Here is a 13209-nt window from a genome sequence, read left to right as displayed (position 1 = left end):
CGGAGTCAACAGCTCGGCCTCGGGGGCCACGTGTCGCCCAGGGGCCCGGGGCTCCAGCTTCCAGGTGCTAGGCAGCTGAAGCCTGGCAACCAGATCCGGGGAGCCCAGCTGGGTGGGAAGGCCGGGCTGGGAACTGGGCCAGAGGAACCTCGTCCCGGGCCTCAGGCTGCGCCCACATTCCTCTCTCCACCGCGGCCCTGCAGCCCAGATGGAGCCCAGCCCAGCCCTGGGGTGGCCGCCACCCCCAGCCCTCAAGAGACCACACTCTAGGCAGGCAGCTGATTTTTTATTGGCGCTACTTCCCAGTCATCTGGGAAACTAGTCTGGTCCAGCCAGCTACCCTTTCTCCCAACGTGCTTTGGGGGAATGGCATGGGGTGAGGGGCAACCTTCAGCAGGGATGTCCTCTGCAGTATACTGCAGCCCATGCACTCCCCCAGGGGAAGGGAGGCACTCAGAGATTGTGTAAACCCCTGCCTCAGGATATAGGCGTGGGGGCGGGTGGTAGCAGTCCCGGGACCTCCCTGCCCCAGGCAACGCAGGGGCTAGGCCTCTGGAATGGCCAGAACAGGCAGGCCCCAGCTTGCCTTACTCCAAAGCACTGAGCTGCTCTCCCAGTAGACACCAGCGACTTATTTTCTAACTGGGCTGGGGGAAGGGGCAGCGTCTAGGTGGAGCCACAGCTACCTCCAGCCTTTTTCTGCAGAGGCTCTGGAGACCTCCCTGCTTCCAAAAGTTACATCTGGCCTCCAACTCTAGCCAGGCTGAACCCTGGGGACGTTGAGTAAAGATAAGAAGGGGTGGGGAGGGGAAAGAGGGATGTTGGGGGAATAGGGTGGGTTGAGTTTTACACATCCAGGGCCAAAGGCAGAGCAGGGGCTTTACTGGTTCTTATACCCCATTGATGATACAATCCAGGGGGCTGGTCATGCCTGAGGCACCTGCACTTTTCAAGAACATTTACAGGAGAAGCAATATCAGGGTCGTCCAGAGGTGTATCCAGGTGCCTCAAGGGGGGACTGGCTCATCTGTGACTGCTGGAGAGCACAAAAGAGAAATCCCTGCAGCCTCCCAGAGGGCGATGCCTCCAGCAAGCCTCAGCTACTTCCACTCTCACTCCCACACTGGGTCCTGGACTCTGGACCCTGCCAGGCCAGAAATACAGGTTCAAACTAAACTGGACTTGAGGGTTGGAGGAGAAAGAACACATTTGGGCCCTGGGGAGGAGTGGAGGCAGCCCTTCAGGCACTAGAAGCACCTACCCTTGCCCACCCCAGGGGCTCACTTTTGCCCAGCAGCTTCTGCTTTCATTTATCTGGGGGCTGAAAATGCTTTTAATAATTTGGGCTGTGACCACTGGGGATGGGAATGTGGGCAGGGGCCAGCTGGGTTAACCCTTGTGTGGGTGAGGCTGAGGTTATAACTCACGGCGGATAGCCAGGAGAGTGTTTCCATGGCAACAGGACACAGAAGTCACTGTGTAGGGGTGTGTCTCATCCAGCTGCACTGGCCTAGGGAGTCCAGCATCCTCATCCCTCCTTCCCAGTCGACCTCGGGCCCCTTTGCCCCAAGAGTACACTTCACTTTCTGCCAAAGAGAATCCCAAGGAGAGAAATGGAAGAAAGACATACCTTAGCAAGCAGCTAGCTTCCTAGATTGCCATACTGGCCCCAACATGGGGTTGCTGAGTTCAGTAGCCCTGAGCATAACCCCCCATTGCCCCTGGGTCTGCCCACACCTCTACCTGCCCCCACAGTGCCCACTAATCACCTGCCCCAATGGCCACAGTGAAGGCATCCCCACAGGCCACCATTGCTATCTTGATTCCCTGGAGGCCTTGGACTTGACAAGGTACCCGGCTGACCCGGCGAGCGATGGTACCCAACTGCCCATGCTGATTGCTGCCAAATGTGTAGCAGTCACCAGAGGCTGTGGGGGAAGAGAGAGGAAAGGAAGGAAAGGGTGCCTCAACAGAGGGCCCAAGGAAGCCAGGGGAGTCCACCTTTGGCCTCCTGTGCCCAGGTCCTACTTACCAGTTACAGCAGCTGAATGAGCAGTGCCCAGGTCCACGCTCAGCAGGGGCTCCCGGTCCAGGGGTGCAGAACCTAGTGGTGTGAAGCTCAGGGCCTCCTCCACCTGCTGGTGTGGGGCAGGCTCCTCCCCTAGGGAGAGATGGTCCAGGCCCAGCTTGTTGAACCTGAGGGCAGAGCCAGAAGCCAAGTCCAGCTGACCCAGTTTATATAGACTGTCCTCCCCCCACCTATCTGGGCAGGAGCTGGTGTACCAGGGGACATATCTTACACTGGGTTGAACCCACAGAACACTCAAGCCCCCCTCAGTTCTAATCCCTGGTGGGAGGTAGGCAATGACAGACGGAGCACTGGCAGCTAAGGTGGGGGAGAGGGCGGGCTCGTCACTGTAGTGCACCTAGTTCACATACCTGTTGCTCCCACACGCCAGGGCTTGGCCGGGCACAGTGAGGATCATGGAGGAGTCAATGCCACATACAACCCGCTGGGCTTCCTGTCCTGGGGGCATGGGTACCTGCTGGGGGCAGCTGTGGGACTCCCTGGTGCCCAGTCCCAGCCGGCCTACAAGGAGAAACCGGCACTGGGCTAGTTTGAGCTTTAGGGTTAGTGATACTAGGATAAGGAGGACCCACAGTGCAGCATGAGTGAAGGCTGTTCCTGACTGAAATGCCCGTCCTTGGCCCCTCCGCGGGTCAAAATTCTACTCCTCTTTTAAGGCCCTGTTCAGGTGCCACGTCTGTCTTCTCCAGGTAGAGTCCCTTGCCATTCCTTGTGTTCCCACACCTCTGGACCTTGGGTGAGCCCTGATGCTGTCTGTCCTCTATCACGTTGGAGATGTGTCATCCTTCCCCCATCTAGACTGAGTCCTCCAGGAGGACAGGGACCCCATCTAAGTCATCCCTAGTTTCAATGCCCAGCCTGATGCCTGACCCAGCGAGGGGCACAACATATATTGCTGGATGAATGAAATCTCTCTCATTACATCATGACCACCCGAAGGAATCGACATCATGTTCATCTTGTCTCAGCACCCAGCACAAGGTGGGTACATAGTGGGTGTGCAATAAAGGTTTGTCGAGTGAATAAATGAATCAGAGAGAAAAGGAGGAGGAGAAAACAGGCCATAGGGTAGAAGATGGCTATGAAGAGGAACAAATCATGGCTGGGGGGTTCCAGAGGCTAGAACAGAGTGAAATCTTACCACCATCTCCGCGGCCCCAGGCAAATAGTTCTCGCTCAGTGGACAAGGCCAGCACATGAGACGCCCCACAGGCCACCTGCACCATCTCATAGCCCAGCAGGGCCTCCACAATGGTGGGCTAGAGAGAGGGGAAGCAAGGGCAGAGTGGGCAAGGGGTCTGGACTAGCCACCTGGCCTCAGCATCCTCTGTAGGGATGAAGTGGGAGGCTGCAAATTCTCATGAGGTGGCTGTCTCTTTAACTCCCCCCCACACATATTGCAACCACTGGGGAAGCCTGGTCTTTCTGTACTTCCCCAGATGCTGCCCAGAACAGGTGCAGCCTGGGAGCTACAGGGACCTGTGGCTGCTGGGGATTCCCCTGCCCCCAACCTGGGTGTAGCTCTCAAATGTGGGCTGCTTGCCATCTCCCCACTTCCTCCTCCCCAATGTATACTCAAAACCCACCTGGCTGATATCATTGAGGCTGCCATGGCCTAGGCACCCATTGCTGCCACTGCCAAAGGTCATGATGATGCCTCGGTCTGGGAAGGGGAGCAGTGAGGAAAGGGAAAGGAAAGAGGTTAGGCTGTTTTTCCAGACAGACCAGTGCAACGTTGGATCGGAGGAGCAAGAAAAAGTTAGTTGGAGGCTAGGGCTGGAAGAATTGGATGGGGGGGGGGGGGAAGGACTGGGGTCTTTCTTCCCAAGTGTGTGACTTTGGACAAGTGTCAGCCTCTGAGCCTTAGTTTCTAGATCTGTCAAATGGGGATGATATAGCTGCCTTGTCAGGCCTACTGTGAAGGTAAAGGAGATCGGGTAAGTAAAGCACTCCCTGGAAGGTAAAAGCATTATTAAGTGAGCAGTTAGCAAATGATAGGCAAGGAAGGGAATTGCTCTGGGGGGGGGTCTTCTTATAGCTGAGTCCCCACAGGGTAGTCCCCTGACCGGCTCACCAGTCAGGCAGGCCGTGAAGAGGTCCCCACAGGCCACGTGCTTGATAGTCACACCCGACTGGCCCTCCAGGAAACGGGAGACGAACTGGGGCTGCTGCTGCTCCACCGCCCCAGGGAGGAGGGCGCCCCCTCCAGCGCCTAGGGGCGGGGCCTGCGAGGGGACAGGGGAGGGCGTGGGCGGCGCCTGAGTGCTCAGCTCCTGACCCACGCCCCCCTCCATTCAGGCCCACCCGCCGCCTGCTCACCTCCCAAAGTATGAGGCGCCCGGAGCGCGTGACGCCAGCCTTCTGCGTGCGCCCCGCTGCCACCTGGACCACCTCTGTGTTGAGCATTGGCAGCCGCAGCGGCACACTGAGCCCGCCACCCCACGCGTACACCGATGACAGCGGCGGCGGAATGGCCGGCCGGGCAGGTCCCCGGGGGACACCTGCGGGGACAACTCATCAGGCCTATTAAATTGGTGGGATGGACTTCCCTGGTGGTCCAGTGGATAAGACTCCACGCTCCCAACGCAGGGGGGCCGGGTTCGATCTCTGGTCAGGGAACTAGATCCCGCATGCGTGCCGCAACTAAAAATCCCCACGTGCCGCAACAAAGATCCCCATATGCCGCAACTAAGACCGCGCACAGCCTAAATTAATTAATTAATTAATTTAAAAAAATAATAAATTGGTGGGAATGCCATGGTGTCCGTCGGAACCCCTGCGGTCGTCCCGACTTACCTCTGCAACGGCCACTGGTGGTCCTGCCCCCTGTGCTGCCGGGGGCCATGGGTGGCCCGGTGGCCAGGGGCTTCTCTGCCCTGCAGGACAGATGGGGGCCTCAGGACAAGGACCCTCCCTGGCATCCCCACACCCAGAAATGGTGGACTTGCCGAGAATGCCCCTCTCTGCCCCAGGCCTACTGTGCTCCCACCGGGTGCCCCACTGCTGCCCAGGGCCCCCTCCCTGCACCGGCCTCCGCATGCGGACGCTGCCCAGGTCGGTGTGGAGGTTGAGGAGCGCCCGGATGCAGAGGGGCTGCGCCATGATGTGGCTGAGCGGTGGCCGCTGTGCAGGCTCCAGGCTGAGCAGACTCAGAACCAGCTGGCGCAGCTCAGGGCTGTACCGGTCAGAGATGGGCGCAAAGGTGCCGCTCATGATCTTCAGCACCAGCGCTGGCAGGTTCTGTGAAGGCACCACGTGTGGGGTTGGCCAGAACCTCAGGCCAGGCTCTTAAACTGCAGCACCCCCAGCTCCAGCCCCAGCCCCTAGCCTGGTGGGGTGGTCACAGCCCTGCACTCACAAGCCATCGGTCTGGTGAGGGGGCTCCCAGGATAATAGGGGAGCCAAACCCTGCTTTCAAGAACCTCTGATAGGGGAGCTGCAGCCATGTCAGCTGGCTGCATGTTGGGAAAACTCACGTCTTGCCCTTAGGAGGGTCCCTAATCTGATGGGAGAGCCCTACCCTCAGGAGCCCTCAGTTTAATGGGGGGACCCAAGCCCTACCCTAAGGGACCCATAGTCTTAGGGAAGCCACAGCCCTGGCCTGGGGTAATCCACCAGTCTGATGAGAGAGACATAAGTGAGCCACAAGAGAAGAAACACAGAAGTGGTTGGAGCAAAGGACTTCAGGAGATAGAGGTAGGGATTTCCCAGTTGTCCCCCTGGGGGGGGACTTACTCACCGCAGCCTCAAAGGCCCTCTTGAGGCTGGCCAGCTCATATAGGACACAGCCCAGGGCCCAGATGTCACTCTTCTGGTTGTAGGGCTTGCCCTCACACAGTTCAGGGGAAATGTAGCATGGAGTACCCACCACCTGCAGGAGGGAAGCTGATATTACAGCCCCAGGGTGGGAGGACCAAGGCTCTGCCCAAAAGCCCACTTACAGACAGCTTCTCCCCAAAGTAGGCAAAAGTGCTTCCTCCTGCAGGACCATCCAGCCAGGGACTAAGGGGCCAAGGTCTTGGGGGTGTGGGGCTGGGGACAGGGGTGCAAAGTAGACCTTGGCCCTCAAAACCTCCAGCACCCTTGAGGTCCCCTCCATGCCCAGGCACCGTGTAGGCCTTGCTCTTGCTGCTAAGGATCTTGGAGATGCCGAAGTCACCAATCTTGACGACCATGCGGTGTTTGTCTAGAAGGATGTTTTGGGTCTTGAGGTCCCGGTGCAGGATGAGGTGGGTGTGCACATGATGCAGTGCCAGCAGGATCTGCACAAAGAAGTGCAGGATGGTCTCCTCCTCCAGCAGGGAATTACAGCGCTTCTGGATGAACTCAGCCAGGGTGCCACCTGCAGCCGCAAGGAACTAGTCAAGATCCAGGCTTCTCCATGCTTGAGATTTTCCTTTTATGAAACTAAAGACCCAGACAGGGCACGGGCTTGCCAGTGTCACACAACTGGGGTCAGAACCCTATACCTCTGACCCTCAGCCAAGCCCATTCCAAGGAGGGAAGCTGGCTGATCTGTGCCTGCCTGTCCCAGAGGTGAGAGGCCCTTGGAGCCAGGCCAGTGCAAGGAGGCTGGCCCACCTGGTGCATATTCCATGGCGATCATGAGAGCCTTGTCCTCCAGGAAGTTCTCGTAGTACTCAATGACATTGGGGTGGTTGAGCAGCTTGAGGACCTGGCACTCATTCTGGGCTGCCTGCCTCTCTTCCTTGGTCATCTGCTCCACTGGGATCTGCTTGATGATCACCAGCTTCTGGTCAGCCTTGCGAAGGCACAGATGAACAATCCTGAGGACATGGAGTACAGGAGTGGGTACCAGCTGAGCTTCCAGCCACATATCAGGCAGGGCAGACCTGGTGACTAGGTGTTCCTTAGGACAAGGGAATTGGCACCTAGACTAAGAAGTCATCTAAGTTAGTGCACAGAACACTGAGTTTAGGAATAGGGAGAACCGACCACAAGCTGTCTGAGACCTTGGGTAAGTCGTTTAACTTATCTGGGACTCAGTTTCACCACAGGCACAATGACTGTGCCTAATAAAGTTAGTCTTGGTCTCTGTAAGTCTGCATAGACTCTGGAGTTAACTGCCTGGATCAAATCCTGGCTCCTCCTCTTACTAGTTATCTGGTCTTAAATTATGTGACATCAGGATCTGGAAAATAGGATCGATCTCACAAGGTTGTTGAGAGGATCAAATGAGAAAATGCATGTACTGCACTTAGCACAACGCCTGGCACATCAAAAATACTCAGTGAGTAGGAGCCATTCATTTTATTATTTTCTGCCAATTCTGTAGTCAGTGTTCATAAAAGCAGGGTTTTGTTCTTTCTCCTTCACCACTATAGCCCCAGTGCATAGCCTAGTGCATACCCCAGCACTTAGTAGGAGCTCAATAAGTATCTGTTGAATGATGGACTATCTAAGTATCAACTGTATATCTCCAGCTCAGACCTCTCCTCTGAGCCTCAGACTTACATATTCAACTGCCTGCTTTGCATCTCTACCTGAATGGCTGGCAAGCATCCTGAATTTTAACAAATACAAAACTCTTGATTCCTGCCCTTGAAACCTTTCCTTCCTCAGTTTCTTCCATCTCAGTAAATGACACCACCATCCCCCAGTTATTAAAGTCCCCCAGTTAGTAAAGTCAGACACCTGAAAATCATGCCAGAATCTTTCCTCTATCTCACACTAACATCAGTAAATCTTGTTTCTACTACCTCCAAAATACTGGGAACCCACCCATTTCTCTGTGTCTTCTGCTGTAAACCTTGGCCAAATTATCATTTCTTGCCTAAAATACTGCACTAGACTTCAAATGGTCCCTTTCACTCTTGTCACCCTCAAATCTAAATTCTACACAGCAGCCAGAGTGACATTTTAAAAGTGCAAATCATATCAAGACCATTCCTTTGCTTAAACCTCTTTTCCTTTACACTGCAAAAAAATCAACTTCTTTACCTCAGCCTACAAGGCCGTAATTTGGTTCCCACCCTCTGTGACAATCATATTTTATTCCACTGGTTACCTTGCCCACTACATTCCAACTACATTAGTCTTTTTCTCAGTTCTTTGAATACTCTGAATTCTTTCCCACGTGAGGACCTTAGCATAAGCTGTTTCCTCCGCCTGAGAAGCTCTGCCTTTTTCAGACTACATACTGGTCCTCATTCCTCAAGTCTTGGTTTGAAACTTCACCTCTCAGAGAAATTTTCCCTGACCATCCTAAATGAATACTCCCTGGTGTTGTACTCTATTCTCGCCGTTTGTTCATCACTGCTTTAACAATGTCCTGTTTATTGTATAATTTTCCGATCGTCTGTAAGCTCCGAGAGGGAAAGGAGCACGCCTGTTTGGTCTTAACTGTATACCCAGTATCGAAAGCCTGACGTGTATAGTTGCTGCTCAACATTTGTTGAATGAATGAGTCAGGATCAAAGAACAAACTCTGCGGGGGGCCGCAAAGGCTGGCCGGGGGCGTGACCTCCTTGGAGGCGGAGTTTCCCAATCAGGACTAGGACAGGAAGCCTGGGCAGGGCTTCCCGGATTAGGCGCTCACGCATCGGGGCGGGGCTAAACGGGGAGAGATTTTGCTGTCGGAGTTGGGGCTTATTTTCCCTCTCCCCGAGCAATTGCCTCCCCCAGAGCCCTGGCTCACCCGAAGGCACCTCTGCCCACCACTCGGATCCGCTCGTACTTCTCCATCTCATTTCTCAGAGTCACATTTCCGGAACCCCCAATCTCAGACACAGCGCGTGCGCGGGCCCGCCCTCTCTAGAACCACGCCCCCTGCACTGCAAGATAATTGAGGGGGCGGAGCTAGTGGAGCTAGGTGTTGGTTCAGCCTCTCATTTGTCTCCGCTAATTTGCACCGTCCCTGCAGCCCGGATCCGCAGTCGCCCTCCCAGGGTGTAAGGAATGGGGCGATATGCCATTTCTTGGCACGCCCCGCAAAAGCCAGCACCATACCAGCTACTTCCTACACACGTGGCCGCATCCGGCCCTCGCAAAGCTTCCTTAGACCGGAGGGGTTCCCAGCGCAGGCCGAGTGAGGGTGGGAAGAAAGGACCGATCTCTCTCTGGCCCACTCTTTGGCCACTAGTGACGCTGTTTCCGAAGCAGAGGGCAGATTCTCATTGACACGCAAACGATAAACACTACCAAAACTGAACCGAGTCGGCGCTCTTGGTCTGTGGGGCAGGGTGCCGGATTAGTTTCGTGTTTGCCTAGGGAGGGACCGGGGAAACCCCGATCTGTGCAAGTTGATTCACCTAGGGAGGACGTGACGCGGTCTCCGGGCTGTCCCGACTAGTGAGCTAGTGAGCACTGCGCTCGTCAACACCCTCAACTCCCCAACGCTCACATACAACGCTGCCGCTGCCGCAGAGTAATCTGCCTTCAGTTCTCAACTAGAGAGAACCTCCTTGGGGGAAGATGGGAGGGAAGTGGACTACTACCTGAAAGCGTCGGGGAGAGGGGGAAAGACCCTTGTTCGGCTCATATGGGTTCAAGGCTTCTGCCCAGAGGTAGCGGGTCGGTTAGTACAATTGTCTAAGATCTTGACCAGAAGTGAGTTTAATTCCAGGTCGCTCCCTGGCGCTTTCTGCTCTTCACGAGTTCCATAAAAGCTCAGTTTAGGGAGCAGGAAGGATGGTGATTAGCTAAGGGATGGCATCCCTATTTCTGAGTGGGCGAGGAACGTGAGGAAAGGGGTGTTTATCTTCAGCTCCCACCCTGCCCCTTGAAAGGGTGACCAAACCTACCCACATGGAATGACTGCTGGAAGGGCCCCTCATGAGGGCCCCTCAGTCTGGCTCAGGCCGCTGTGGCTGTCGGACAAAGCTGCCCTGTGAGCAAAGGGGAGAGCAGAGGGGAAGGCCGCTCAGCCGGGACACTCCGTGCTCTCACCTAGAAACCGATCGGGCCTTGGTTGACCAAGGAGTCCCAGAGGGGTTAATGTGTAACCTTGGAGCCATCAGGGGAGGCAGAACAAACACCCAAACCGCTTTGCGCCTCGGGTTTCTGGCTTTTCCTCCCTCTCGCAGCACCTCCACCACCTGCCCCCCCGCCCCCGCCCCCGCCCCCGCCCCCACTACTCCTTTCTCCTTTACCCCCGCCCCCGCCTCTCCGCCGCCCTTCAGTTTGCCTGGTTCCTTCGCCGGCGGGAGGGGATCCCGCGCCACGGTGAGGACAGGCTGACACCTAGTGGTCTCGAGCTGCAACTGCTCCAGGCCACTGGCCTGCAGAGTGAGAGTCACCCCAGCAGCCTGGGCAAATCGGCCGTCTTCCCCGCCCCAGCCTCCAGGGAGCAGGGAGAAGAGAGCTGGGACTGTCTGAGGGAGGACTGTGACTGCCGCGCGGCCCCAGGAACCCAAGAGCCGGATGGGAGGATGGGTGATGAGTTAGTCGACAGTTTCTAGGCACCGACTCGGTGCGGGACGAGGTGGAGGCAGGTAAACGTGTTCGTCTTGCGCTCGAAGAAGCTAGTGATCCAGTGGAACAAGGTCCGGGCGGAGATCACAGTCCGAAGCGGGGCACCGGCTGGTCCCCAGAACCAGGGATTAAGGACGTGGGTTGTGACGGGCCTCGCTTAGTTCTGCCCACAGAGGAGTTGAGGGCGGGGAGAGAGAGTTCTCTCAGTACCCGCCCAGGCAGGGGGAGCCGGGACCCCTGGGGAAAGTGGGGATGCGGGTTAACGAGGCCAAGCGAGCGAAGTGGGACTCCGTCGGCAGTCGGGAGCTGCCAGCGAGGGGTGGCTCGACGGCAGCGCCCCCAGGACAGCCCATTTTGCCCGAAGTCCGCGGGAGCCTGGAGGCGCCTGGGGGGGGCCCCGGGAAATGGGGCTCGCGCCCTCCGCGCTGCAGAGGCGCCGGAGGGGCGGGGACAAGCGGGGGGGCGGGGCGGGGGCGGGGGCAGAGGCCGGCGGGGAGGGAACTGGAGGAGCGAAGGGGCCTAGAGGTCTCCGCCGAAACCGTGTGTGTGAGGCCGGCGGCCGGCAGGAGAGGCGTCTGCGGTGGACTGGCCGGAGAGGGAGCCCCTTTCCCGAACGGCCGGAGGAGGCCACCTAGAGGGCGGACAGACAGAGGCAGGGAGGGCCAGCATGCCCCCAATGCTGTTCCCCGCCCTGCCGCTGCTCCTGGGCGCCACGCTGACCTTCCGGGCGCTCCGGCACGCGCTCTGTCGCCTGCCCCTGCCTGCGCACGTGCGCGCCGACCCCCTGCGCACCTGGCGCTGGCACAACCTTCTCGTCTCCTTCGCCCATTCCATTGTGTCAGGGATCTGGGCGCTGCTGTGGTGAGTGAAGGACTGGGGGAGTGAAGGTGGCTAGGGGATCCCGCATTACTCTTTCCATCACTCACCGGCGGGCTAAGGCCCAGGCAGTCTCACCCGATTCCCGGTTTAAAATGCTGTCCAATCAGGAGCGGCAGCAGCGCCAGGGGAGGGGGGGGGGGTTCTCACCTGGGAAACAGGAGACACCTGGGTTTCAGACGAGCCCCTCCTGGCTCCCCCGTCAGCCAATAGCGCCAGCCCAGACCCTCCGGGGACTGGCAAGGGTAATGGGTGTGGGGGAGAGTTGTGGGTCCCTGGGGATACTGAGATGAGAGCCTGCCTTTTCCCTTCCCTTCCAGTATATGGCAGACCCCTGAGATGCTGGTGGACGTTGAGAGCGCATGGTCGCTTTCTGGCTATCTGCTTGTTTGCTTTTCCGCAGGTAGGTCTTCCCCAGGAAGCATTAAAAAGGGGGGACAGGGATAAGCTTCTTGTTCAGTACCATTTATGACCTCTTCCCCCAACCCTCCGCTAGGGTACTTCATCCACGACACGCTGGATATTGTGGTTAGCCATCAGGCACGAGCTTCTTGGGAATACCTCGTCCACCACGTCATGGTGAGAAGCAGGGGATGTGGTATAGGCCTGGTGCTAGCAACCTAGTCTCAGCTGTCTTTCTGAACCTGGGAGGTAAAGACCATCTTTTCTTAACCCCATCCCCACCCTGTGTCCCACATCTCATGCTAGAATGCTGAGGGCTGGCAGTCTCTGGGCCCTTGCTTCACTATTTGAGGCCAGCAATCATGGCCTCGCCTTCTTAGACTGGAAACTCCACCCAGAGAGAGAATCTGTGGGCAGGGATCAAAATTTAATCTTTTTGAATCCACTATAAACTATATTTCAGAAAGAAGCAAATAAGGGAAGATTTCCTACCCCTCACTCTGGTAGCCTTGTTATTTCCACCAACTTCCAGGAAAGCCTTGACATCTGGGTTCCCTAACCCATTCTCTCCCTTGCCTTGTAGGCTATGGGTGCCTTCTTTTCAGGCATCTTTTGGAGCAGATTTGTTGGTGGGGGCGTCCTAACACTGCTGGTGGAGGTCAGCAACATCTTTCTCACAATACGCATGATGATGAAGATCAATAATGCCCAGGACCTCCTCCTCTATCGAGTCAACAAATACATCAACTTGTTCATGTACTTTCTTTTCCGCCTGGCCCCTCAGGCCTACCTCACCCATTTCTTCCTGGGTTACGCCGGCCAGAGGAACCTGGGAACCTTTCTGCTGGGCATCCTGCTTATGCTGGATGTCATGATCCTCATCTACTTTTCCCGCCTCCTCCGCTCTGACTTCTGCCCCCAAGGTGTCCCCAGCCGGCAACACAAAGACAAGTTCTTGATTGAGTGAAAAGCGCAGTTAGGGACTTGTGGCAAGAACAGCAAACACAGCCAAGAACACCCTCACACGGACTGAGAAGAGACTTAGCCCCTTGCCTGAGCTGTCCTCTGGGGCCAGCCACTCCACCTTTCAAACCTGCACCCACTATTGAAAACACTAATGAAAGCACTCTTCTGAAGTCCTTGTCCTTCCTTGGGCAAGGGGTGAGGGAAGCAGACAGACCGGTTGGACATGGTAGATGGCTATGGGCACAAGGTGCTACCGGAAAGCCAGCCAACCCACACTGCCCTGAAATGGATGCTAATGAAAACTCTGGATATTGGTTTCATACAAAGCCTCTTCCAGAGATAAAGGAAGGGGTTCTTGCAAAGCTTCTTGCTTGGTCTCTTACCTCATGATGGAGGCCAAGTTGTAGCTGTCCTACGACAACCAACTCTAGTCTGGGTCACAA

The 13209-nt window shown here is 56.5% G+C and overlaps 2 protein-coding genes across 8 annotated transcripts; one reads left to right on the top strand and one right to left on the bottom strand.

The window, feature by feature from the left end:
* Positions 1–229: 229 nt before the first annotated feature.
* Positions 230–11541, bottom strand: NEK8 (NIMA related kinase 8). 5 transcript variants are annotated; one of them, XM_082442799.1, is made up of 16 exons: positions 11449–11541; positions 9853–9936; positions 6671–6876; positions 6199–6431; positions 5829–5960; positions 5121–5329; positions 4886–4965; positions 4409–4590; positions 4164–4314; positions 3676–3752; positions 3231–3348; positions 2440–2590; positions 2033–2196; positions 1770–1928; positions 1428–1586; positions 233–1036 (listed from the first exon to the last, which is right to left on the bottom strand). In XM_082442799.1, exons 3-16 carry the CDS (start codon positions 6804–6806, stop codon positions 1008–1010), a joined length of 1980 nt encoding a protein of 659 aa, XP_082298925.1. In that variant the 5' UTR covers positions 6807–6876; positions 9853–9936; positions 11449–11541; the 3' UTR covers positions 233–1007. The 5 variants fall into 5 exon arrangements, with proteins under 5 accessions (XP_082298923.1, XP_082298927.1, XP_082298925.1 ...); XM_082442798.1 differs by lacking the exon at positions 11449–11541 and adding an exon at positions 10236–10353; XM_082442797.1 differs by lacking the exons at positions 9853–9936; positions 11449–11541 and adding an exon at positions 8748–8883 and having other exon boundaries at positions 230–1033.
* TLCD1 (TLC domain containing 1) lies at positions 9278–13207 on the top strand. Of its 3 annotated transcripts, none has more exons than XM_082442839.1 (4): positions 9278–9408; positions 11719–11801; positions 11895–11977; positions 12384–13207. In XM_082442839.1, the coding sequence occupies exons 2-4, from the start codon at positions 11738–11740 to the stop codon at positions 12765–12767; spliced, it is 531 nt and encodes a 176-aa protein (XP_082298965.1). In that variant the 5' UTR covers positions 9278–9408; positions 11719–11737; the 3' UTR covers positions 12768–13207. The 3 variants fall into 3 exon arrangements, with proteins under 3 accessions (XP_082298965.1, XP_082298964.1, XP_082298963.1); XM_082442838.1 differs by lacking the exon at positions 9278–9408 and adding an exon at positions 10412–10542; XM_082442837.1 differs by lacking the exon at positions 9278–9408 and adding an exon at positions 11009–11383.
* Positions 13208–13209: the final 2 nt, after the last annotated feature.

The sequence above is a fragment of the Balaenoptera physalus genome (genome assembly GCF_965194825.1).
Source record: "Balaenoptera physalus genome assembly, chromosome: 20".
NCBI classification, from domain to species: domain Eukaryota; kingdom Metazoa; phylum Chordata; class Mammalia; order Artiodactyla; family Balaenopteridae; genus Balaenoptera; species Balaenoptera physalus.
The sequence above is the reverse complement of the archived record's forward strand: the minus strand, read 5'-3'. Positions and strand labels throughout refer to the sequence as shown.

Bases quoted from the DNA above. Each gene is read 5' to 3' on its own strand.
- NEK8 (XM_082442801.1), bottom strand. From the start codon at position 8,794: ATGGAGAAGTACGAGCGGATCCGAGTGGTGGGCAGAGGTGCCTTCGG. The intron at 6,877-8,747 runs GTGAGCCAGGGC...CCATGTCCTCAG, and splicing joins GTGGGCAGAGGTGCCTTCGG to GATTGTTCATCTGTGCCTTC. The intron at 3,753-4,163 runs GTGAGCCGGTCA...TCCCCTTCCCAG, and splicing joins CTTCACGGCCTGCCTGACTG to ACCGAGGCATCATCATGACC.
- TLCD1 (XM_082442837.1), top strand. From the start codon at position 11,190: ATGCCCCCAATGCTGTTCCCCGCCCTGCCGCTGCTCCTGGGCGCCACG. The intron at 11,384-11,718 runs GTGAGTGAAGGA...CTTCCCTTCCAG, and splicing joins GGGATCTGGGCGCTGCTGTG to TATATGGCAGACCCCTGAGA. The intron at 11,978-12,383 runs GTGAGAAGCAGG...CTTGCCTTGTAG, and splicing joins ACCTCGTCCACCACGTCATG to GCTATGGGTGCCTTCTTTTC.